This window comes from Eucalyptus grandis, chromosome 8 (assembly GCF_016545825.1).
Source record: "Eucalyptus grandis isolate ANBG69807.140 chromosome 8, ASM1654582v1, whole genome shotgun sequence".
NCBI classification, from domain to species: domain Eukaryota; kingdom Viridiplantae; phylum Streptophyta; class Magnoliopsida; order Myrtales; family Myrtaceae; genus Eucalyptus; species Eucalyptus grandis.
Window position 1 is genome coordinate 16,867,467 of NC_052619.1, and position 26,884 is coordinate 16,894,350.

The 26,884-nt window shown below is 40.1% G+C and overlaps 1 protein-coding gene and 1 pseudogene across 1 annotated transcript; one reads left to right on the forward strand and one right to left on the reverse strand.

Moving 5' to 3' along the window:
* The first annotated feature begins 342 nt into the window (after positions 1-342).
* Positions 343-3,172, forward strand: LOC120287018 (rust resistance kinase Lr10-like). Its single transcript, XM_039299656.1, has 3 exons — positions 343-1,150; positions 1,809-1,880; positions 2,004-3,172. The coding sequence occupies exons 1-3, from the start codon at positions 343-345 to the stop codon at positions 3,170-3,172; spliced, it is 2,049 nt and encodes a 682-aa protein (XP_039155590.1).
* A 6,660-nt stretch (positions 3,173-9,832) lies between these two features.
* LOC104416596 lies at positions 9,833-16,779 on the reverse strand (annotated as a pseudogene).
* Positions 16,780-26,884: the final 10,105 nt, after the last annotated feature.

Consider the following 26,884-nt stretch of genomic DNA (forward strand, 5'->3'; position numbering starts at 1 on the left):
TAAAATCTATGTACCGGTTAATTAAGTTTAGGGTACAAAACGTTAAAACCGATTCTTTTTTACGATACTAAAATAAATTTCTAGAGAGAATTAATTTGCCAAGAAAAATGAATTCTGGAAAATGCAGAGAAATTTCCTCCCTAATGAATGTGAAAGCTATCCATCACTAATTCCGAAATCGTGTTTTTGCGGGCCATACTTTTTAAGTTTTTCTTCGCTAGACTTTGTTTTAGGGTTGACTTGGACATTTCGATGACCGATGACTCCCAACCCTTTATTAAGCATCCCTTGCATTACCAAGTGAGCTAAAACTTCCATTGCATCGGACCAAACGATAAAGAGATGATTATTTCTCGCAGCTCGATATTTATGCTCTGTGTTTTACTTCTCATATCGCATGTTCTGCTATTGTTAGGGACAAACTGCGATGCGAAGAAGAATCACTTGTGTGCCCCTTCATCTTGCAGTGAGATCCGTAACATAAGTTATCCTTTTCGATTGAAAGGCAATCTGAATGACTGCGGTAACTCTCAGTATGAGCTAGCTTATGAAAATAACCGCACTATTCTATATTTAAATGCTGGCCGATATTATGTGAAGTTGATTCATTACGATTTCTATATTGACCAAAATGACTTCACTGGTAATATCACGGTGGTTGATGATGGACTGCAGAAGGGTAATTGCTCATCCCTTCCTCGTTACCCATTGTCGTACTTCAATACGTCTAGTCCATTTGGTTTTTTATATGGAATTCCATATGGCAATGTCACTGTGGCCTTCATGAAGTGCTCACAACCTGTTACTTCTGCTTCTTATATTGATGCCAAACCATGTATTGAGGGCGCATACTCTGCCGACACAACTCCTTATTTTTCCCAAATGAAACTGTACTCATACGCTGTAGTCGGAGATCTACAAGTAGGGGATATCAAGGACTCTTGCAACGTAACCATGATGGCATTCCCATCGGATCAAATCTCATGGTGGAAAGGGGATCAAAATGGGAGCTTACCATACAAGGACCTCCACAACAAGATGGTCGAGGGATTCAATCTCTCCTATCCATTCTACATTTGGTCGACAAAAAAGTTTCCATGTTACTTCTTAAGTTTTGGATACCGAAGGGAGGATTGCGGCTATTATATCCGTAAGCAACGTTCCCTTAAGCTGTTCTTTCTTTTTCTCTTCTTCCTCTTCCTCCTTTCCTTAAATGCTAGCTTCACTAAGAGATCTGATCAAAATTTACTTACCAAGTGACGTGGCAGGTTTTAATTGGGTATTTTTAATAAAATCCACACATTAAGACACTAGTTTCTTTAAAAACATAATAGAAAAAATTGCCACATCACTTAAGTAGAAAAGTTTAAATAGATTTCTTAGTAGGGTCGGCATGCGCTGCTTTCGTTTATTTTACGAATCTTGGAGCTTTTCTGGATTTGACGTTGTTACTTCATTTTTGTTTGGGGAAAAATGGTTGATTTAATTGTTGCTCGTGTCCCTTGCATGGCTGTTATTGTTATGCGGTTGAATAAATGGCACGCGTATTGAATGACGTTTGTAAATTAGAATTACGCGGAGCGAGACGTGAACTTATGAATCATTTGGTATATATAGATGAACAAAAGCGAAATCGCTTTTCTTCAAGAGATAATATCATGCTACGATGACATGGATTCCCTAGGTGAATTGAATTAACTGTGATCTGAGCGCTGTCAAGGAGAGTAAATTATATTTATGTTTAACTGTTAAAATGATAAATTTAATTCTTCATTGATTGATCACCGACTCTAATTAATCTGTTGCAGGCACCCCTTATTCTGCGTGGGCCATGCATTGGTATGCGGCACCTGTAGGTCGGAGCCTCGCCTTTCCCTTGGGTATGACTGCTGGGCCTTTTCTCCTCACAACTATGATGATCTCAAGAAGCACTCTGGTTAAAAACAATTATGTTTACAATAACTTTATTGCACTGCGCTAATCTATGGACAATTTCTATGTAGCCAACTACGTCGCAGCAAAATTCATACTCGGAGCTCCATGTGTGTTGATACTTCTAATCTATAAGTGGATGAGAAGGCATTGGGCGATTGATGCAAACATCGAAGAATTCCTACAAGCTCACAACAACTTTTGCCCCATAAGGTACTCTTACTCGGATATCAAGAAGATTACAAAAAAATTCAAATGCAAATTAGGTGAGGGAGGATATGGTTCTGTGTACAGAGGAATCCTTAGAAGTGGCAATGAAGTTGCGGTTAAGATATTGAACAAACCAGAATCTAATGGCCAAGATTTTATTAGTGAAGTGGCCACAATTGGAAGGATCCACCACATCAATGTAGTGCAACTTGTTGGTTTTTGCTTCGATTACTCCAAACAAGCTCTGGTCTACAATTTCATGCCGAATGGCTCTTTGGATAAACACATTTCAAATAAGGATGGTGATGATCCTCTTGATTATAAGAAAATGCATGAGATCTCTCTTGGCATAGCTAGAGGGATAGAGTATCTACATCGGGGATGTGATATGCAAATTCTACACTTTGATATCAAGCCTCACAACATTCTCCTAGACCAAAGTTTCACTCCAAAAATTTCTGACTTTAGACTTGCAAGACTTTATCCCATCGGTCATAGCACAGTATCGTTGACTGCAGCAAGAGGAACCTTAGGTTATATGGCGCCTGAGCTGTTCTACAAAGACATTGGTGGCATTTCTTATAAAGCCGATGTTTACAGTTTTGGGATGATGTTGATGGAAATGGCTGGTAGAAGGAGAAATATAAATGCACATGCAGGGCATTCAAGTCAAATTTACTTTCCTTTGTGGGTTTATGATCAACTCAGCAAAGAAAAGGAGGTCGAAAGGGTAGAAGTCATAGAAGAGGAAAGAGAAACGAGGAAGATGATAATCGTTGCGCTATGGTGCATACAGCTGAGCCCTAATGATCGGCCGTCAATGAGGAAAGTTCTAGATATGCTTGAAGGAGATATCGATAAACTGCAACTACCTCCAAAACCGCTTTTGTATCCGATAGAGGCATCGACTGATGATGCCAACAATGAGATAGAACTTGAAATAGTCTCATTTTCGTCAAGTGCTTCGATAATTTCTGGCAGTTACCAATTTGACCACGACAATGAGTTTACGAAATCATGTATTGTGTGATTGTTCACTTCTTGTAGAAATGAGATGCGAAATATAATTAACACTATCAGCATGTACCATCATTGATAATGTAATCTGTGAAGCTTTTACATGTTTTTCATATAGCATTGGTGTTTTCTATTAGACTCATTATGTCCATATTTTATAAATGACAATGAATGTCATATGGCATTCGTTATAATTTCTGTTTCGTGTGAATCCTCTTGGCATGACAATGTAATTTTTTCTTCATGTTAATGTTTGCATTTTGAGCAACGAATCTCTCTCGTTTCCATCAAAAGCTCTCACCCACACCCTTCAACCCCCGCTCGATCAACCAGCTCGACATCAGCTACCTGCTCAAGCAATCTCTAACTTCGACCTCTTATTTCTAGATGGGTCCTAACCTACCCGATGAACGATTGGAACACGTGATGTCGTGTTAGAGGATGTGATGTATTACAAAAGCACAATATCTCAATGCATTAAGAATTTGTGCACTCACTCGATGATAAGTCATGAGGTGGTGCCTTACATTCTTCCGAACAAGTACTACATTTCTCACTGTTGTCCCCTGCACATGAGTTTTCTTGCTTAGCAAACATTCCTCCAGACACCGATGTTGATAAGGAACGTGCGATATCCACTACACTCAGAAATTGCAGACAGAGAACCCTGACTTGATGCCGAATTAGGAAGGTACTCTTGAATGGAAGCTACAAACAACGCCATTCATCAGGAGTAAGAATACATAGAGAAGTGGCAAAAGTGCATGCTGCTACTTAAACTTGGGTCGCCTCGCCAAGTACAACAGCAATTAACTTTTTCCGCATGGTCTTTTTCAATTACTTTAGATGGTTTTTAAAGTATCTAGTGAGATAGCTAGTATAAGCACCTAGATGGGGTGAATAGGTGCACAAACAATTTCTCGAGATACGGAAACGATTCTAGGCAAACGATAGAAATGAAGTTCTCTTCTGATTAATAAAATACGATCAAAGTAAAGTAAAGAATAGGGAAGAGAAAATTGAACACAAGGTTTATAGTTGTTCGACTTATTCCAAGCTTACGTCCACTCTTTCGCACTGACAGTCCACCGGCTGGATTTCACTATGAACAAAAGAGAAGTTACAGCACAGCTTTTCCTTGATTCCACAGTGTAGATGTTCTACCACACTTCCTCAAGGTTTCTCATGAATATAGACTCTCCTTTGTTTACAAGATTTCGCTCAACAAATGAATTGACTAAGAACAAGGAGCTTCAGACTTTGGAATTCTTCTATCGTGCACCTCTCTCGAACAACTGGAACGTCTTCCTTATATACTCCTTCATGCCATCATACCTGTTGGCATTTACCAAAGGAATTCCTCCAATCTACCCGTTGGACGGAATCAATTAGGAAGATCATTCGAACTATTAAAAGAACATGTCGATAGCCCATCAATCCTGTTCGCCCATACAATCAGGATCTCGGTTTCCATAAGTAGAACCTTCCAAGTATACTTTGCCAATCATCGGATCCTTAATCTTCGAATCAATTATGATCAAATAAAGGATTCCATCATGTCATATCCAGCCAAGAGATCTTCTCCAGTCGATAAGGTCGCATCCTTAATGAAACATCCAGTTTTGGATAGCCTTTCTTCAACGGATTAGAAACTGTCAATGGTGATAGACTTTGAGTCTTGAGTCTGGCTGTCCGGAGGTCTTCAGACTTTAAATAGCAGAGTCTGCAAGCCTTCAGACTAGACTGATGGAAACGTTTTGTCAACTTCAAAACACTTCAAGAGGATTTCTCCAACATCTAGAAACAGATCAAGCAGGAAGGACCTTCCTAGTACAAGGTCAGAAATTGAAGGCTTTCAATGACTCTGAACAAGTCTCGGTTTGGAGAACACGAAATTGTTCGAGATCACTGCTGAAAGCTGACTCTCAAATAGCATATTAAAAGCTTTTTTCAGATTTGTTGCACATGAGTCGAATGCACTGATGGACAAAAGAACAGAACCGCCATGTCTATACAACTATGCTGACAAGTAATATTCCAAGCCAAACCTTTACATGAAGAAATTCGCCAGTAGGTAGTCCAAACCAAGTAAGATCGACGACGCAGAATGTCGAGCTAAGTGTTAAATATCATAAATACCTTCAGAGAAAGTAAGGGATAGGGTATGAATCCAAGTGGCTCAAGCTTCGAGCCATTAAAAGTTTGATGGTTGGAAAGGTCCCCTGAAGTTTGCAGCCCAGTGGCCGTCGGCAATGAGGTTCGAGAGATGAGAAATTGTTGCATGTGCAGCGTCTAATGCAGCATTTATTCCCATTCCTTGTCCTTCCAATGAAGGACAAGCAAGATTACCGCCAGGTACAAGATGTGGAGCAGACCTTACCACCTCTTCTGATCCAACAAAACCGACAGGAATGGCCAGTAGCTTGTCAGATTCAGCTCTGTTCATCAACATTTTAGAACCACAAGTGCGAGCACAGTTAGCATCACAACTCAAAGTTGAAACTACGTTGTTCGACTAGAATGCACGCTGCAACTATCATGTTGTTATTGGTAGTATGTTCTACCAATGGTAGCAATTATGATCATCTAAACAGACGATTCCTATCAAAAGAATATTCAGGTCCTCTGAAGCGACACTTTTGACGAGGCAAAAAAACAATTACGCCATGCCTCAGGCCATAAGCCATCAAAGGCACTTGCGCTCTCGAATGATGCATGTATTTAAACTAGCGCAGATGACAGAATTCGCCAAGTAAGATAGTGTGCACAAGCAGGTAATTTATATTAAGAATCCTATAAATGTAGGTGAGTAGCTTTCAGATTGAAATGAAAAGTTAAGCTAATCACTAGAGTAGGTACTATGTTAGACGCAATGGAGAAAAAGTAAACGATATGAGACAGAAACATCTCAAGAATCGAGTTTCTTACTTATTCCTGCAGTTCATCACGCTCATTGGAAAATCGTCCTGATGAGAAAGACCATTCATTGTGACTGGAGGCTGTGGAACTGTCTCTTCCAATTCCTTTGACATTTGCTGCTCTTCTGCACCATGAAAGGAAGGCGAGAACAATTGAAGCCTCACATAAGTGTTCGAAGTACGACAACAGGACCCGTCTAGTGTACAGCAAAATTCATAGGCTGAACTTCAAGGTCTCCATAAATCGACTTCCAGAAGCAAACGATCATATACAGATGGCCTCACTTAGAAGAGCCCTCGATAACAGGCTCGAGGAGCTGGAAGAGATTCATGGAAAACCGTCCCCAAGTGAAAGGTGAATAGAGGACAATTCAGGCGTAAATTGCGTATCAATTCCACTTGTGGAAGAACTGATTATTGATACGGCGATGCACTTAAGTTGAGGTCATGTGGCGCGGATTGCTCCCGGCCATTGTGAACTTCATATAGGTGCAAATTCTATGCAATGTCCCTTTGTTTCACTCTATATCGTGCAAGCTTACAGTGCTAGATACGAAGAATCTTTGCTTATTCTTTAATTCTGCAACATTTTCACATCTACTCCGAGGACCAAAAAGCAGTTCTCGGTGGAGTTTTCATGGTCATGCCATGTCTAGAGCTTCGGGATTCTCTTCTTGCTCCTTGTGTTTTCTTACATAGTTCTGTAGCTATTCAAGTAAAGACAGTGTTAAATTGATGTTGATTCGACATTTTCCATGTTTAGCATACTAACAGGCGAAGAACTACACAAGTGCTTTTAAATATCGTTGCTCATCCTGACCGTTTACTCATGACCATTACAATTTTCAGTTTGCCAGTGAGCCGAGATGAAAACTTTTCTCTACAAATGCCACTTGAGAATTTATTGAAAGACAATGGAACGACATGCTTGGCAAACGATAAAAAATGGTTACTAACTAACCTTCTTAGTGGTTTGTTTATGATATCATGTTTAGCATATAAGAAGACCAGCTGAAACATGTCTCCAAACTATCTGTTGCAGCAACGCTATGTGATTGGACACAAGTCATAAAGTGTGAACTTTATACTAGATATTGCATCTCTTTTGGAGATTTAAGTTCTTTAGATAAGTTTGGGACTTTGCCCTGTTTAAACTATGATCAGAATCACGATGGAAGAGAGATGCTAGTTAGTCATGAGAAAATTACCAGAAAAAACTCAATGTACTTTTACCAATTTGGTCATTAATCTTTCAGTCATGCCAATTGAATTTTAAACATTTTCACATTTTGCCAATTGAGTTCATCTGGCAAATTTTATTAGGAAATCGCTGATGTGGACACCGGTTATCTTACGTGGCACAACCGGCACTAATGTGGAGAATTTTTAAAATATTTTAAATGTTGTAAAATATTGCGTTGCGAATATATAATAGCGAAGAGATTGAGAAGAGAAAGCAAGTAAACACCAGAAATAGTAGAGAAAGCAAGAGGAGGGAATATTATTTCTAGTATCTCACTATTGTGTTTCTATTGTACATCAAAACTAAACAAAACTCCTATTTATAGGAGAACAAGAATGTACTTATCATTAATATCAATGTATTGAATGATACATGTACTAGATAGGGAGAAGAACGTTCATTGTATAGAAAGATGTACTTAGAATGTATGATACAAATGTACCATAATAAGTACATTAGATAAGATGAATATAATGAATATTCATTCATGTATTTCATAACATTAAACATTTTTTTTTTGAATTTTTATGAACCTTTTTCTCTTCTTTTTCCATTTTTTCTTTTCTTCTCTTTTCCTCCTTTACTTTTTTTTGGCCATGTCTAGCGAGGGTCACTAAGTCTTCGCTAGTAGTTGCAAGGATCTGACGACTCTCACAAGCCACGGTAAAATAGAAAAAGAAAAAGAATTAAAAAATTCCATTTAAAAAAAAATTATAAGAATTTGCCAACATTAGTATCGACCGTCCTACGTAAGACGGCTGTCATTCACATCAGTGATTTTTTCTTAAAATTGGCCCAATAAACTCAGTTGGCAAAATGTGAAAATGTTTATGATTCAATTGACGTAATTAAAAGATTTATGACTTAATTGGCTAAAGTGCAATAGATTTATGACATTTTTGGAAATTTTCTCATTATTCATGATATCCACAAACAATACCTCTGATTTAACACAATTCCAGCAATTAAGAGACTAATTCATTTTAAGTGTTCACTTAAGAGGGCTTGATCGATGATGGTTACTCCTGGTCATTGCAAGTCGAACAGTTACAAAAAGAATTACCATCCAAAGGCAATGGGACACTTACAAAATCAGTGACAAAGAGAGAGCCAATCTTGTACCCTAAAATACAATAATGTATGTCTAGATCTTCGGCATACGCACGCGAGACAATTTAGCATACTTTTCGTCAAGAGATTTTTCTGTTTAATGATTTGTCCAGTCATCACTTAATAATTTATTCATGATATAGAAAACAACTAAAGGTATCAACACGTGTTGAATAGAGCAATTATTTCGACGAAAACATTTTGTGCTCATGTTCGTGTTCATGATTTATAGAAGGGGAAATTTGCAACAAAAAGGGAAAAAAATACAACATTTTAATAACTGACTATATCACTATAGAAAAAAAAAATGAACATGTGCAGTGAAAACGTCTTTGGATGTGCCATGTGACCTACTAGCATAGCCCTTAAACAGATGTGCCATGTGACCTACTAGCATAGCCCCTAAACAAACGGCAGAAGTATCAAATATTTATGATTAATTATCTTTCTGTCTCATTAAAAAACTGTTTTTAAATTTATTTTTATTTTTAATGTCATATATTAGTGATGTCCCGAGTAGCAGACCTGCAAGGTCGCAAGTACCGGGATTCTTACCGGTCAACGATATTGACGCAATGTCTTAATTGTTTTTTTTTTTTTTTTAAATTCCTCTTGTTGTTATCTGAGCTTTAGATCCCATGATTTTTAAATTGAGATCCCAAGCAAAATCAAAATAAATAATTCAATTGATATAAATTACATCAAGGAGGATCAATTGAAGAGTATACGCCAATTGAGAGATACTTGCGTCCTCTACTATGCTGATGAAAGGGGCGCATTTTGCCAACCATTATAAGGGAGAGGCAGTTTTTTATTCATAAGCTAATTAGCATGATACATCAGCCAACAATGTCTATTATATAGAAAATCTATTTCTTTCTCTTTTCATTACACTTTTACTTATAATGCTCAGTAAGGCTCCATTTAGAGATCACAGAAGGTATTTGTTAAGGTGTCGAAGTAGATTGCACTAACTTACCATTTTTCTTCTTTCCAATGCTAATTTCAAAACCGGAGAAAAAAGAATGAAGACATTGACTACTGTCACAAATGTTTATAATTCATAATTACTAGACTTCGCAGCTTTTTTTTTTTTTTTTTCCTTATTTGCTTTTTAAAGGTATTTCATTTGAAATCTTTTGGTGTTTGATCAATCACTTGATGTCCAACTTAACAAAAGAATTCAATTTTTGAAATTTGCAATTTTATTCCAAGGACTTTTAATCTAAAACGTTTCAACTTTCGGTTAAATCTAAAGATACAAGATCGCATTCTCTAACCGCAACCTCAGCAAAGTCAACTTGTGATGTCGCCCTCGACAAAACTAATCTAAATCTTGCAGTTAAGATTACAAGCGGAAAGAAAAGGCATAAAATACTGAAAATGAGCTTGGCAGGACCGCTTAGCTCCAATGCCTAGTTGAAACGGAAGAATTCACTTCTGTCGTGTCGAAATCTATACAGATGTGAGGAAGCCATCACACCAGAACCCTCCCCTCTTCAACTCTAAACTGAAGAAAAAACAAACAGAGAAAACAAGATGCACAAAACAATCGAAGATTTACAGAGAGATTGATGAAGACAGCATGCCCAAGATCACTCAACAGCAGCAACAGGAGCAGCAGCTGAGAAAAGAGTGGAAAGAAAAGGGAGATATAAATGTAATGTCATTCGACTTTGCTTAATGTGTTCGTTGTCCATATACCCTTTGAAGGAGGAGCTGTGCCTGAGATCTTTACAACGGCCTGGTGCTTGCGCTGTCGTCGCCTTTTCTTGGTAATTTTATTGTTGTTGCCATTGCTTTCATGGGGAGGGTTGTTTTCGCATTTCGTTACGTCAACCTTTACGATGTGGTGATCCGATGTCCCTTTCGATGACAGGACCGAATACGACTCCGGAATGAACTTGTATGGGCAATCTGGCGACACCAGTAGGTAGTCCACCCTCGTTCCATATTTGCACGTCCCTTGCACACCTTCAATAGAATAAACAGTTTCAAATTGCATAATCAGACAATAATCACTCGAAAAAAAAGACTTTGGACTTCAATTTTTATACCACGGATTTTCACATCAAAGGTGGATATCGACAAAGTGATGATAACATGATCATCATGCTTCAAATGTTGTGAATTTCCGTCCATTCAAGCCAATCATGTGATCATCGAGCAAGAGGAGCATCGTGCTTGAAAAGCACCTTAGATTAGCCATTTGATAGAGCGAAAAAGAGAAATAGAAAGATTGGAAAGCGAACAAGTGAGTTCTTACTTTGTCCTTTGGCAATGACGACCACGGACTCGCATTCTCCGGCAAAGTCCTTAGCATCCGCGTACTGCTTGCTCTTCAGAAACCTCATGACTTCAACCTTTGGGGTTGGTTTTCCCATCTCTTCATAGTACTGTAACAAACACGGGTGCCCATGATTACAAAATCGCCGTAGCTTAAGCTATTTAGTAATCGAGTTTGACATGCTAACGAATATCACATCAAACATGATGACAGAAATGTACATACCTTGACGATGTCGGTCCACCGCTTTTGCGAGTAATCGGTCTCATCGAGAGAGTTGAGGCCACCAGCCAAGATGTGGGGAGAGTCGCTGGATTGGATGATGGCGCCGACTTGCTTCATCCGCCAGTTCTCGTCGAGATGATCCAGGTGGGTGCACTGGAAGTTCACTTCCCCAACATGGGGCACTTCTATTGTTGCCTTTAGAACATTCCTGTGTAACAAATCATATCGAGTTTACAGCCACTTTGATTCCTAGTCAATTTAATATGTCGATCGATTATATTTCAATCCACCATTTTCTTTTTCTTTTCTTTTTTTTTTTTCTGAATTTTCGCACGCAACGAAAGCACATAATCCCTTCACTATCTAAGGCGCGGCTTAATTAATCGAACGCAAAAGTCTTGGAAATTGTGACATCCTGATTTTCGAGTCTGATTTCGATGAGATGAAATAGACTTTTCATCCACGCACTTATGGCCTTATTCTCTGAGAGGGCCCCTCACGAGACAACTAGCCCATCGGGTGAAACCATTAAGGGATTTTAATTCAATAAACTTGAGAATTCGACTAGGAATCGACTGCTTGATCGAGTTGATCTGCAAGGGTCATTACAGCATTGTCAGAAATCGATTAGAAACAGGAGATAAGTCGATTCGATTGAGATATGTGATTAGAGTGTGGGTGATTCCACCTGATTGCAAAATACTCGTCGATCGGCACTAGACTGATTTTTCTATCGTTTTGGTACTCGGTGCCCGTAATTGATACCTCGAGATTTTCACGACAATCATGAGTCGCCAATGTGTCGAAAATGTACATTGTGACTCGAGATAAATCGATCACGGGTCAATTGCACCAAAAATTCCTAAAAGTTATCCGATAGACTAGGTCACGCTAAAAGTACGCCGGATTAAAAATAACTGCAAATTTGAACCTGATTTCAGAAATTGAAAGTTTTGCAGTGTCACGAGCTATTTTAAAAACATCGACCCATCCTCCGAAGATTTTTAAGAGATTCTAGGATTTTTATAGAAAATTGATTCTAATGTCGCAGAAAATTAACGGAAATTCAGATGGGCTAAGTTCATGAAAATTTGGACTTTCAAGCCGAGCCTTTGAGCATCGGGGAAACATAGAAAATTGTTCGGGATTTTTCTACATCGAAATCGGACTTCAATTTGGGAAATTGAGTAAAGAAATTGAAATTAAATTGGTGAAATTCGAATTTAAGAATGGGGTGGAAAATTTGGACTTCAATTTGGATATTATTGTGAGATTTAAATTGTGGAAAGAATTAGGGGGACAATGCATTTAATTGAGAGGATGAAGCTTGGACTATTGGGGCATTTTAATCATTCCTTTGACCAATTGGCCTTATCTCTTCATTTCTTCAGCCATCTTCATTCAGTCCTGCCTGCTCTTTATTTTCCCTCCATCCGCGGCGTCCAAAGCGAAGACCGAAGCAGCCTCTGTCACTTGCTTCTATTCCCATCTTCCTCTGTATTTTCATCCACGAACCAAGTCCACCGAAGCCACTATTTCTTCATCCAGCTGCTCTTTCGCGACTGAACCTGCTGCCTCTTGCCTACACGTCCGTGCGCCTGCCATCTTCATTTCTCCCAGCTGCCATCACCCACCGAAGCCCCTCTTGGTTGACTGTGAAGTTCTCTAGCCCAGCATCGACGAGCGAGCAGCTTCCCATGAACCGAAGCCACGCGTTGATGCCAGCTTCTTCGACATCTGCAAGCTGCCATTCGGTCCAACGCCATCAAACATCCCCGAAGCTACTTCTCTCCCTCAGCTCAATTCGGCAGCCCATCTCACGGGCCCAGCATCACCGAAACAAGCAGCCCACGCGAGCAATAGAAACCCACGCCATCTGAAGCCGAAGCCCATCTCCACCTTTGTCCAGTTTTGAGCCCACGCTGCAGCCCAAGAAGCAGCTCCTTTGAGCCCATTTTGTTCAGCCCATCAGCAGTCCAGTCCAACTTTGAAGCCCAGCAAGTTGTCTTTTTCAGTAGCCCAGTCAATTGAAGCCCAACCCAAGTTGAAAACAAATCTCAGATTTGGGCTGAGATTTGTTGGGCCTGTTTTAGGCCCGGCCCAAGTCCGCTGACGCAGCTGAAAATTCAGATTTCGGCCCCCGTCGCGCTGTCATTTCGGTGAACCGGTTTCCGCAATTAACCGGTGAGTTTATTTACTAAACTCTTCTTAGTAGGCTAATGACGTATAATGGGTGTTTAGATTTATTTAATTAGAAATTAGGTGATTAATTAGATTAATTTAGTGATTTAATTATGCAATTATGCATGTTAGGTGGTTAGATTAGATTAAATGAGGCTTAGATAAATTGTGTTATTTATCTAGAAGGGTTCGGGAATTTTCCGGGTTCGTATTGGTATTTAATTTAGTGATTTTGGCCTAGGTTGGCATTTCAGTATTTAAATTGATTTATTTAATTAATTTTAAAAATTATTTAATTATTAATTATTTTCCGGAAATTAGTTCGGGATAGCCGGTGACCGGAATTGCGTGCAGATTGCAATGGTGTGTTCAATTCCTATAATTGGATGTTGAATTGTGCAAATTGAGTGCTGATTGGAAATTTGAGTATTTAATTCCAAAATTTGTGAAATTCATTATTTATTTAGAAAATCCCAAGTGTCAGGTTTTAACACCAAAAATGGTTTTATGTACTATACAAACCGGTGGGATTTTAAATTGGAGGATATCAATTTTTCTAGTGTGAATTGATTGTGTACCCACACACGACTATATTATCGTGTATTTCTAATACGAAGAAAATAGGCCAGGTTCATTATTTTAATTGAGACATTTGAGTGTAATGCATAATGTCTTGGGCCGAGATTGATTGGTCGTGTGTTGATTAAGAGAAACCGTCCTGGGCTGTTAAGTTGGATGTTATCCATTCATTGGGACTCAGGTCACAGTAGATTCTGGACCTACGTCCCTTCGGGGAAGCCGTCTAATTGAGAGACGTCGCCGTGCTCATGGTGGGAGACAAAGCTTGGCTATGCCAGAAGACACCGAACTTATGAGTAGGTTGTACTTGGGTCGCAGTAGATTCTGGACCTACGCCTCTTCGAGGAAGCCGTCTAATCGAGAGACGTTGCTGTGCTCAAAGGAGGTGAGACGACGCCTGGCAATATCAGAAGACCGCCATATTTATAGTTGGCCGTACCCTTAGGGGTGTAATTAACAATTGGAACGCATGATGGTTGAGTTTGATGCACCTGATTATGAGACCAGAACTGTATGGCATGGAACGGGTTCCTGGTGATTACTTGAATTGATGAGGTGTTCCAGTTGTTATGTGCATTAATTATATGCATTGCGATATGAACTGTACTGACCTGCAGGAAGGAACTGAGGCGAGGTAAGTTCCCTATTTTAATTGTGTAGCTGTGTGACTAGAGCGCCCTAAAGCATATTTCCCTCATAATATGGGTTTAGTAGATGGACTTGCTGAGACTTTCTCTCACTGGTTATTGAATAACCATTTTTAGGTCCTTAAAGGTGGTTGTGGAAGACCAAGGTCTCGAAGTCTGAGGAGGAGGAGTATGGAAGATCGGTGGATATGTCCTATCAGTATGTCGTAGGACAACCTCTTGTGAGAGTCGACCTTTTTGTAGATTTTCGACTAAACTTGTTTTGTGCTTGAATCTCGTTGTTTATAAAGTGTGCTTTTATGAATTGATATCCTGCTTTTTTTTATCACGAGATGATTATTGTTAGGGGATTTATTTTTGCTTCCGCATGTGCTTAAAAATCAATGGGTTGGCGACTTGTGCTGGAAAGTCAAAATTTTATCGACCAGAGAGGGATAGACACGCGCTTGGAGTTCGGGGCGTGACAGAAATTGACTCCATGACAAGTAATTGAGTGGTGTCTCAAACAAGTTGATTCTATCTGGTCTGTCTCGCTTGAGAGAAACGTAGTTTTCCTTGAAGATGAGTAGTCCTTGTATAGGCTTCAGGTCAAGCATCTGATTTGGCAAATACATAAAATAAATCAAAAGCAAAATCCTCCCCACGTTACTGTCCTACCTACATACACCTTACCCTGCCCTCATTTAATGTACGCCATAGATATTATCCTTCGTTTATCTTCCAAACTCCTTATTTAAATACTAAAGCACAAAAAATATATATGTAATTTAGCGGGTTCCTAAGCATTCTCTTGACTATATCAGCAATTAATACAGAATGATCTTCAACACTGACTCTCATCAACCCACTAAATGCAACCAGAAATGAAAAAAAAAGGAGGAATGAAAGAAGTCCAAGACAGTCTTTCATCACACACACTCGTACGAATTTCGAATAGTTATAACCGAAGATATTATTATTATTATTATTATTATTATTATTATTATTATTATTATTGATAAATGAAAATTCTCTGGAGAACCCATATCTAAAATCATTGAAAGAAAAAAATGATTTTTTTATAAAATTTAATTTATATTTTAATTCTGACTGGCATTGCTCACAGCTGGTGCTGGGTGCTGGGATCCTTGGAAAGGCCCACCATTGTTGTTGCAGATAGCTTTCCGTAAACTGTACAAAGGCAAACAGGCTGTGGGAGAAAAGCCTTGGGGAATTCTTGAATTTTTGGCGGTAGGGTTCTCGTGAATAATATTCTAAATTCTTCCCATATCAGTTCTTGGACAACTCCATTCAGATAATTCCAAATAGAACAGTTTAAAAAGGGCAGGGAAAAAAAAAAAAGACAAAATATAAACCAAGTGACAGCAAGATTTTCATCCACAAAGTCTGATGGCGAGGCAAAAGCTTATGTTTTTGCTTTTATTTTTTGGTCTTGTGATTTTTTATTACATCCACCTTACCTTAATTCTAATGAAAATTTCAACTGTCCGAAGTGGATTTGCACTGTTGTAGATGGGTCTGCGAAATTAATCTTTTCACTTGGAAAAATGTAAGGAAAAATTATATAATATGTCCAGAGGGAATATTAATATATGACATATTATCAAACTTCGCTTTCAATGGTGGACGCCTCAATAAATAAATGAAAATATCTTTTAAATTTGAAATCGCCTAGGAAGACCACTTGCTCAATGAGAAAGAGAGCATATCATCGTCAACATAATAACGAAAATGATAGCAAGAATAACAGGTAAAAAAATGTATGGAAATTGATAAATTAATAAATAAAATAAAATAAAACGAAATGACGGACCTGAAATCGGTGTCGTCGAATATCTTTTGGACCTTCTAGTGCTTGATCGGCCACCGGGAGAGGACGGCGTTGCCGTACTCCGGCGCCCAGCTCTTGGTGAACGCGTAGCTCATCCCCAGCGCTGCCGCCAGCTCCGACAGCGGCTTCATCTCCCTCTCCTCCTCCGCCTTCACGTCCTGCAGCGCCACTATGTCCGCGTCCAGCTCCCGCAGCACCTCCACCACCGTCCTCGTGCTCCTGAACGCCTGCCGGCCGCCCCGGGGGTCGCCGCTGCTACCGCCGTTCTCGAGGCTCCCCCTCGCCGTCGCCGGAGCCTTCCCTTTGAAGATTCGACCGATTGACACTGAGGCCGAGGACGAAGAGTGGGGAGATGGAGAAGGAGAAGTTAGAGGTTCGGCGGCGGCGGCGGATGATTCGCTGAAGCTCAGGTTCCGCCGGCTGCGGAGGGGGGAGATTTCGTTGTCCGGCAGGTTGATGGAGACCCGGAGCTTCGATCTCGCGAACTTCTGCTGCTTCGTCAGGTGATCCTGGCCGTTGATCGGGTGCAGGGGAGACTGCTTGAGCATGCCTCTGGCTCTCTCTTTCTTATCTAGAATCATATAAAGAGCCTCCACCATCCTTCTCAGCCTCAGTGATCTCGCAGCGGGAAAAGTCAAATGAATGATCAGCTGAATTCATCACATGAAGACTTTCAGCATTCATACTGGCAGGAGAATCATAAAATTTGAAAGGAAATACAGACTCAGCCTTGCTTGATGTTTGTGAATTGGCAGATGGTGTGCTGCTGGCCGTAACTTCCGAATGACATTGCAATTTAGAAGTGTGCTAGCAGCCAGAAGTGCAATATATAGCATAGAAATGGCATTTAACAAAGCAAAGGAGGCAAGGAGCAAGGCCACCATGTTTATTTTGAGGCCAAAGAGATTAAACATGTTCTCCATCCAAAAATTTATATAGACGATGAAGATCGTCTTCTACGTTTCAAATCTCTCCCTTCTCATGGTGATAATCCTTTTCTTGTTCCATTTGTGGCTTTCGTTGGTACTTCCCCAAATATATCCAAAGGAATATTTTCTAGCACTGCCACCCCCAGAGCCTCCAGCTTTGGGTACATTATTTGATGCTTGAGAAAAACCAGAGGCTGAGGAAGACAAATTGTTTCTCACGCCTTCTGCTTCACAAGGGATTACAGGAGAATCTGCAGGTGGTCTGCTTGCCCCGTTTGAATTAGAAAAATCCCAGAACACTTCTGCTGCTGATACAAACAGAGGGCAAGGTTCTTTGGTGTAATATTTGCTCAAAATGTGAGTTGGTACTTTTTGCAACCAACGGAAGACATTGTATTGAAGGATACAAGCAGATATCTGAGAGTGCTAGTATGAACAAAATAAAGGAGTTAGGGAAGAGAATAAGAACACAGAAATTTATAGTGGTTCGGCTTAATCCAAGCCTACGTCCACTCTCCCACGATAACAGCCTTCTTGGCTGGATTCCACTATGCAATCAACAAGAGATTACAACTTCGAGTGCAAACACTTAGTAGTAGATCACACTATCTCACTAAGTCACTCTCTTGGTATCTCTCTCACGATTACAAACGTTTAAGCTCTCAAGAGACAAGTATATGATCTAAAGTCGCTTAGACTTTGGAATTATAAATTCTACGCTCCGTCTCTTACTTGCTCATCGGTCCATGATCTTCTTAAATACTCCTCCACTTCCAAACTACCGTTGGACAGCATCCCGGAGAATCGTCTTCCAATATACCCATTGGACAGCTCGTATCTTAGAAGATTTGGTAGCCGTTGAGTGACAAAGGTAAAATCCCAAATTGATTCCGATCGCCCATACAAACGAAATCTTGGTTTCCATAAGTAAAGCTTCTTCGTATAGAAAGATCTTGTCTTCAATCAAATCAATCTTGATGTGGAATCCAAACCGGATCACTAGCCGTTGTATGATTGGGCTTGAGTTACGATTCATCGAATCGGATGTAAAGTCCGAGTCTTGAGACTTTACGATATGAGTCTTGAGACTTTACAACCGGGTCTTTAGACTTTACAATCTGAGTCGCCAGACTTTACAATCGAGTCCGTACCGGTTCAGCTTCAGCATAGAGTCTGTCTTCGGACTTTGAGTCTTGAGTCGACGGTCTTCGGACTTTGAGTCTCGAGTCTCGCGTCTTCAGACTTTGATAATATCCTCTACATGTTCTATTATCTGCATGGTCTATTACTCAACCATCAAACATGTTAGTAGCCTTTGATTTATTTTGTCATCTTCAAAACATCATAAGGGATTTCCCTAACAATCTCCCCCTTTTTGATGATGACAAAACAATCTCTGAATATGCAGATTTAAAATTTAAATCAAAGGATATCAGAAGATAGAAAATAATTGCAGCTCAATATTATGCAATAAATAATATCAACCAATCAGCACATATGCATATTCATATCTTCTCCCCCTTTTTGTCATAATCAAAAAGCGATAATGGATTCACGTAGAGAATGATAACAATATCTTGCATGAATCACAATTTGAAAAATCAGCTTTTATCGAATATTAAAGATATGCAATATAGCTCACTTCGATTATATCAGTAAATATCCAATAAAAATCACGGATGCATCATAAAATTCACGTACCATTTTTGTCATAATAAAATGATAATATCAATATGAGATTTGTTAATGACAAAAGGTAATAAGAGATGCACTAACCGGATTTTGTAGAATAAATTCTGACACAATTACCTTTCCTTCCATCCATAATAAGATCACGATCAATCAAAAAAGATTTTTCCATAATTGATCAAAGCTCCCCCTCAATTTGTTGCCTTTTTGAGGTGATCACGATTCTTTTCCTTTTCTTTTGGATTCGATTTCTCCCCTTGATTTCCTCATCGGATTCTGAGTCTGGTTCTGAATCAGACTCTGATTCTGAGTCTCTGTCTGAGTTAGACTCAGATTCTGAATGTTCCATCAAGCATAAATTTTCTTGCTCATCATCTTCTTCTTTTTTGTTCTTTTCTGGCCATTCTGCTTGTATTTTCTTCCATCGAAATATGGTGGCCTTGTGTTGCTTTGCCCTTCCATAAGTCTGGTGTCAACATACTAGCCATAAAGAATCTTTAGCTCAAAAGTAAAAACACTTTTATAAACCGAGCACTTGGCTCTGATACCAATTGAGAGTGCTAGTATGAACAAAATAAAGGAGTTAGGGAAGAGAATAAGAACACAGAAATTTATAGTGGTTCGGCTTAATCCAAGCCTACGTCCACTCTCCCACGATAACAGCCTTCTTGGCTGGATTCCACTATGCAATCAACAAGAGATTACAACCCGAGTGCAAACACTTAGTAGTAGATCACACTATCTCACTAAGTCACTCTCTTGGTATCTCTCTCACGATTACAAACGTTTAAGCTCTCAAGAGACAAGTATATGATCTAAAGTCGCTTAGACTTTGGAATTATAAATTCTACGCTCCGTCTCTTACTTGCTCATCGGTCCATGATCTTCTTAAATACTCCTCCACTTCCAAACTACCGTTGGACAGCATCCCGGAGAATCGTCTTCCAATATACCCATTGGACAGCTCTGTATCTTAGAAGATTTGGTAGCCGTTGAGTGACAAAGGTAAAATCCCAAATTGATTCCGATCGCCCATACAAACGAAATCTTGGTTTCCATAAGTAAAGCTTCTTCGTATAGAAAGATCTTGTCTTCAATCAAATCAATCTTGATGTGGAATCCAAACCAGATCACTAGCCGTTGTATGATTGGGCTTGAGTTACGATTCATCGAATCTGGATGTAAAGTCCGAGTCTTGAGACTTTACGATATGAGTCTTGAGACTTTACAACCTGGGTCTTTAGACTTTACAATCCGAGTCGTAGACTTTACAATCCGAGTCTGTACCAGTTCGGCTTCAGCATAGAGTCTGTCTTCCAGACTTTGAGTCTTGAGTCGCGGTCTTCGAGACTTTGAGTCTCGAGTACGGCGTCTTGAGACTTTGATAATATCCTCTACATGTTCTATTATCTGCATGGTCTATTACTCAACCATCAAACATGTTAGTAGCCTTTGATTTATTTTGTCATCTTCAAAACATCATAAGGGATTTCCCTAACAATATCACCAGCACTTTTCCCCCTTAAACCCAATTCTAGACCCCAAAAGCCTGACCGAAATAACTCAAAACCCAAGAACTTGGCTAAACTAAAGTCATTCTGTCCAGGAAACATTCTGCTGGGCACCCCACATCGAAAGCGATATTCTGTCATCACTGAATTCCATCACCAGAATTCTGTATAAAGAAGGAATAACTTTGATGGGATTCGAGATGCTTTAGGTGAAAGGAACAAATGACAAGACCGAGCAGATAAAGGAAACCAAAGAGACTAATTGGTGACAATGATGCATAGAACTTTGATATACACACTATCTTGTCTTTGTACCAAATGAGGAAACTCTTAATAAATCCAAGTACTCCAAATTCCATAAGTTTGGAGTCATCAGATTGGATATACTTCCTCTGTCTCCTCTCGTAGCTGTAAAGCTGCATCACAATAATATTGCAATAGACTGCCGAATATTCTGCAATAGCGAAGCTTCTGAGTTGTAGGCCAAGTAAAAACTGAAGATCAATCAACCCTGACAACCACATCTCAAAGGTGGAGAAATTGCTCAAGCTGTATATGAAGATAAACACAGTGATTGCATATACTTTTAATGGAAACCAAAGGTGTCTTCTCATCCTTTCAATGGGCTGTCTTCCTATGATCCAACGTAGGAGGAGCAAAATGTAGCCACACGATATGTAATTGGGTGTCACCAAGTGAACTGTTAGGAGGATTGTCAAAAAATCAATGTATGTGCCACACGAGTGATGTACAGATAGAAACTTCTGGCCAGTTGCACCAAGAAACAATGCGATCCTCCTCTCCCGAAATTGAAAGGAAATTACATTTTAGAAATGCAAATTATAAATACCTGTTGTATAATTTAGAAAAGCAGTGAACAAAATCTTCCTCTAGAAACCTCTACAAATGAATCTAGCATGCTGAATAGTGCATAACTAGTCAAAAGTCCGCCGCCATATCTAAATAGATAAAGTCCAATCATTACTCGCATGCTATTAAACCAGTGAATAATGAATTTTCATGCAGAAACTCCAGGGGGGAATTTAAAGGGTGTGTCCCTGAAACGAAAGGGAGGAGTCTTGAGCATATTCAAGCAGCCATCAACAGAGAATGAAAATGGCAGCACTCCAAGTCATTTACTCAAAAGAAAGCAGCAAGTGACGACTCAAACTCGACCAAAGGGACGGCTTGTTCAAATCGAGCATGCTGATGGACTGGGGAAAATGAGACCCAGCTATTGTTTCAGTTCCTTCTTAAATAAAACCAAGCAACAGAGTTCCCAGAGAGAAGTGTACGACCACGAATATCCCTACCTGGCTCAGTGATGACGGCCAGAAGGTGAGCTTGAAGCGAAACGAGCTATGGTTAGCCGCCTCGACTTTGCACCAAGCCAGGATCATCGAGATAAAAGTGGATCGAACCCAAAGAAAACTCACCACATGCTCGAGGGTGTTGGCTGGAGATCGCCGGTTTATATTGGGGATGGCCAGGGAACGCTTGTCCGAGAACGAAGTTTGGCTCCTAGGTCTTGCTTTCTCTCAGTCCATCCCTTCGCTCACTCTCAGTTCTCTCTTCGCTTCACCCTTTGCTCACTCTCTCGTATCTCACTCTCTCTGTTGCTCTCACAGTCTCCAGCCTCCTCGAAAGAACTCGAGAACACAGTTGTTGGAAGATATGATTTAGCGTATCATGTCAATTGTAAATTGATATAGAATCGTTCTATTTTAGGATTAAAAATATAGGAGAATACTTATTTTCCTTTTATTGATTCATTCTCCGTAATTATATATACAGCCTTGTACAAGGAATTACATAATATACAGTGATACAAATTCCATCTTTTCACTTTGTTACATGGTATCAGAGCGTTCGGTTATGATTTTTCTTGCTTCCGCTCCGATTGCCTCATAAAGGAACTCTAATCTCCAAAAGAGTTGCCGTAGGAATCAAAAGCTTCGATTGCCTCCAGAGGAACTCCATCTACAAAAGAGTTGCCAAAGGAATCAATTTTTATTTATCATGACAAAGCCAAAAGACCTTACCTCAAATCCAGTCGACCAATTTGCCGGAGAAGCAACGCCACAAAATTTGGGCAGCCAAGACTCTTATGTCGTGATTTTTGAATCAGGGTAGCAGCAGGGCCAAATCACTCAACACGTGCAATGGCAGCAATTCTAGGCTCAGTCTAATCTGGGGCTGCCCTTCCCGGGCCATCCTTACCAATGGATACCTTATCCATGGTATCATGGGCTGGGCCTGCATCACTGTTGGGCTACCAGAGCAACGTGCGAGCTGATGGAGGGTCGCCAACCAATAACAGGGCATGTCACGCCTCGGATCCTTAGGCACGCGCACATCTCTTACCTTTGGTCGATTTTGAAAGCGATATCCCAAGACGTATCGCTGACCCTTTTCATTTTAATATGCACATGCAGAAGCAGTTATAAATCCCCAGACAATAAAGTAATGGGATAGAAAAGCAGGACCATATTTTTCATACTGAAATTCACAACTACTCTTTTATACAAGCCCTCATAGTATATAATGCAATACTATTCACAGGGGTCTGATCTAACACTTATCCACATATAATCAAGGTATGATAAAACAGGATGGGATCTCAGTCCTCATCTGGGTCGTACTCAGGATCCTCCTCATGGTCATCTTCTTCCCCAAAATCTTTCTTCTCATCTGGTTCCACATTAGGGTTCTCCTCTTCAGATTCCTCCTCCTCAAGCTCCTCATCAAGGTTCTGAAATGGTTATTTAATAACCATTGAGACCACGTCTCAACAACTTCTACCCTCTAAGACCCGATAGTAAACTAATATACCTTAGGGCTGCCTATGCATAACATGAGTCAGATGACTTACCTTGGCCTCAGATTCCACCTACATATTAGCACAGATCATATAGGCATCCAAGCAATCCCATCACTGATCAAAGCATCGATCAAATCGACCTAGTCGATTACACGCCAATAAGACCACTCACGGTCATTTCCATTCGATCAATCAATTCACAACAGCAGATCAAAGCAATGATCAATCAACCTAGTCGATTACATGTCAACAATGACCATTCCCCGGCCATTTCAATCAATATTACCTATAAGTCCGATCATACCCAGGACTGTTTATTATAAGCCAATAATAGGTAGTATAACTCACTAGAAACTGTCGCAATTATACTCATATAGTATACTATTGCTCACCAGAAGCTGCCAGCCATACTTTTATAGTATGCCGAAAATAATATATATATGCTCACTAGAAGCCGCTAGCCATACCTTTATAGTTTGCCAAAAATAATATATATGCTCACTGAGAAGTTTGCCAAATACCATACCTTTATAGTATGCCAAAAATAATATATATGCTCACTAGAAGCTGATAGCCATATTTTTATAGTATGCCGAAAATAATATATGCTCACCAGAAGCTGCCGGCCATACTTTTATAGTATTCCGAAAATTATCATTTAATCAAATTACCATTTTTATCATTCCTGATAAAATATTCGTAATGTGGGTACATGGTCAGCCCTTAGCCAAAATATTATAATTTCCTTTCGACAAATCCCACCATTATTTGTAGTCCATCAAAACACTTTTGGTGCTGTCAACCAACACCTAGTTATTTTTCAATAAATTATCCAAATTAATTAATTCAGGAAAATAATCTTATAATCACAAATAATTCATTTCAACAGAAAATAAAGCTCAATTAAATAAATGGACCGCGCCATGATAATCAGTATAAAATTCCAGTCACTGACCATCCCGGTTGAATTTCTGGAAAATAAATAATTAATTAATTAATTTCGAAATTTAAATAAATAAATATTAAAAATCCAATTTAGGGTCGCATTGCCTAATTGAAGCCCACTAAGGGACGGGAAAAATCCCGAGATGCATTCAATAAATATTAGCACATGTCTATTCGCTAATTGCACAATTCAATTGTCTAACATGCATCACAATTATCTAATAATCACTAATCTACTCTAATCTAACCACCTAATTGAACTTAATTAAATCTAATCAACCTTTAAGTATAATTAGCAAACTAATAAAGCATTAGTGAGTAAAACTCGCTTGGCAAACGAAGACCGAAACACTGCGATGACGACACAACGGCGGCCAAATCCCAAAATTTCGGTGGCGGCAATAGAAGCTCGGGCCGGGCCAAGAAACTTTGCAAACCCGCAGAAATTCTAGGCTTGGGCCTACTGAAATTCTTGGGCTGAGCCTGGTCTGGGCTTCAAGAATTTCGCTAGGCTTCACTGAACTCAACTGGGCTTGGGCTTCAAAGAGCTAGACCAAAATTCAAATGGGCTGAGATTTTTCGTGGGCTTCAAATACAAGCTTCAATAGACTGAGAATGGGCTGCATTCCACGTGGGCTGATTTTACCTGAGGATGGGCCGAAACTAGAACTTGCTGGGCTCGGATTCGTTGGGCTTCAAGAAGGACCGAACTGCTGACTTGTGGGCTGAAGACACAGGCCCAACTGTTGGGCCAAAACTCGTTGGAGAAGACCACGCCGAATGGAGCAGCTTTGGTTTCAATTGACTGAGCTGGGGAGAAACGCGCGGTAGCTGGGATGCAGTCTTCTTCACCGAATGTTGACCGAGTTTGGAGATGATCACGCGAGCGTGCGAGGCAGCTGGCGTGAAGAATTCGGTGCAGATGGGCTTCGCTGGATTGAAGCCGCGTGGAGCTTTGGTCTTCGAGCAGCAGCGTTGAAGGATTCAGACGAAGCAGGGGAGAGAGTATCGTGGACGATGGCAACACAGGACACGGCGCTGCTGAAGTTGAAGCAATTCGGTGGCTGGGGAGCTGCTCGGTCTTCAAGATCAGCAAGGCTTCGACTGTTTACTTGGGGATTTCGGTGGATGATGCTGCAAGAAGGTGGGGTTGAAGACGCAAGGCTGAGGGACGTGTGGCAGCTTGCTGGTGAGCTGGTGGAGAGATTCGGTTGAAGATGGAGGGCAGCAGGAGCGAGAGAAACTGCGGGCGTCTATGGACTTCCAGGAAAAAAATGAAAAACAAATGCTGGCTGAGGGAGAGTGACGTGGAGAGGGCAGCACCGAGGAAAATGAAAGAGAAACCGGTGGATGGGGGAAAAGTCAAGATAAATATCCCTTATTCATCATATCTTAGCCCTAATAGTCCACATAATTATCCTTTTATGTCTCCTAATTAAATCTTGCAATATAATCCACAAAAATATCTTCTAAATTCATCCTAGGCCAAGTATATTTTCCTTGGTTCAAAATCAGCCAACACCACTTGCTTTAGGACTCTTGAAATGGTCCAAAGAAACTAGGCCTAGGGGAGATACGAATTTGATTGCTTTGACTTCGATTGACTTCGATTCCTCGATTCTCTCTCAATTGACTCTCATAATTTGATTGATTTCATTTATCAAATTGATAGTTTCATCATCCAAAGAATCCTCATGCTTACCGATTTCACAATCGTAATTAATCCTATTTCTGTTTGAATGAAAATGGCCCTAAATTGACTTTTTCCCAAAAAGTCTTGGTTGTCGAGAAAAATCTTTCCGAGGCGAGTCGACGTTCCTAAAATTTATTGTGACAAGACCAAATCTTCAATTTCGAAATCGGACTCAGATTGGCAGTTAATTTCACTCGAGCGTGTTTTTAGTGTGACTTAGGCTACCAGGTAGTTTTCAGAACTTTTTAGGACAAATGACCCGTGGTCGATTTTCTTCGAGCCAATATGAACCCACTTGACCCATTGGCGATTCTCGGTTGTTGTGAAAATCTCAAGGGTTCAAATATGGACATAGGTACCAAAACAATAGTAAAATCCAATTAGTGTCGATCGACGAGAGTTTTCCAATTTAGCGGAGTCACCCGTAATTGGTCACACATCTCACTGAATCGACCTATCTACGACTTCAAATTGATTTTTAATTGTCTTTGTAATAATCTCTAAAGATGAGCACGATCGAGAAATCGATTTCTGGTCGAATTATCAAGTTTATTTGCCTTAAAGTTCTTAATAGCTTACCCAGCTAGTCTAGTTATCTCGTGAGTGGCCAACTCAGAGAAAGACACTATAGTCGCGTCAATGAAATGCCCAATTTATCTAATCGAAATCAGAACCCGAAAATCTGGATGTCACAAGGCAGGCCCAACCATCGGCCCGGAGTAGACAGTCGGATCGACTGGACCGGGTATGGGAACGAATCCCTACCCGAGTAGGCAAAATGCGGGGCCTGCAAACGAGTCGAGTGGCTCGGGTCAAGATGCAAATCCCTAACCGAGCTACACGCTCGGTTTTTTGCAGTATCAATTCCTCGCTGCCAGCGATTGGCCGGAACCTGACGACCTCCTTTATACAACAAACAGCGACGGACCAGAACTGAAAATCATCAGCCAATAGTTAACCGATGTCGAAAATTACTCGAGCTGGTCGTGTGAGTTCCAACGAGCACTGGTAACGAAAGAAGAGGTTTTCATTGACGGAACCTTTCCAATCCCGCCCGACGAGAAAATGGCACGGCTTTGGAAGAGATGCAACCAATTAGTCAGGACGTGGATTGGG

Excerpts from the sequence above, each read along its gene's own strand:
- LOC120287018 (XM_039299656.1), top strand. The coding sequence starts at position 343 with ATGATTATTTCTCGCAGCTCGATATTTATGCTCTGTGTTTTACTTCTC. Across the intron at positions 1,151-1,808 it reads GGATTGCGGCTATTATATCC|GCACCCCTTATTCTGCGTGG; the intron begins GTAAGCAACGTT and ends AATCTGTTGCAG. Across the intron at positions 1,881-2,003 it reads GAGCCTCGCCTTTCCCTTGG|CCAACTACGTCGCAGCAAAA; the intron begins GTATGACTGCTG and ends ATTTCTATGTAG.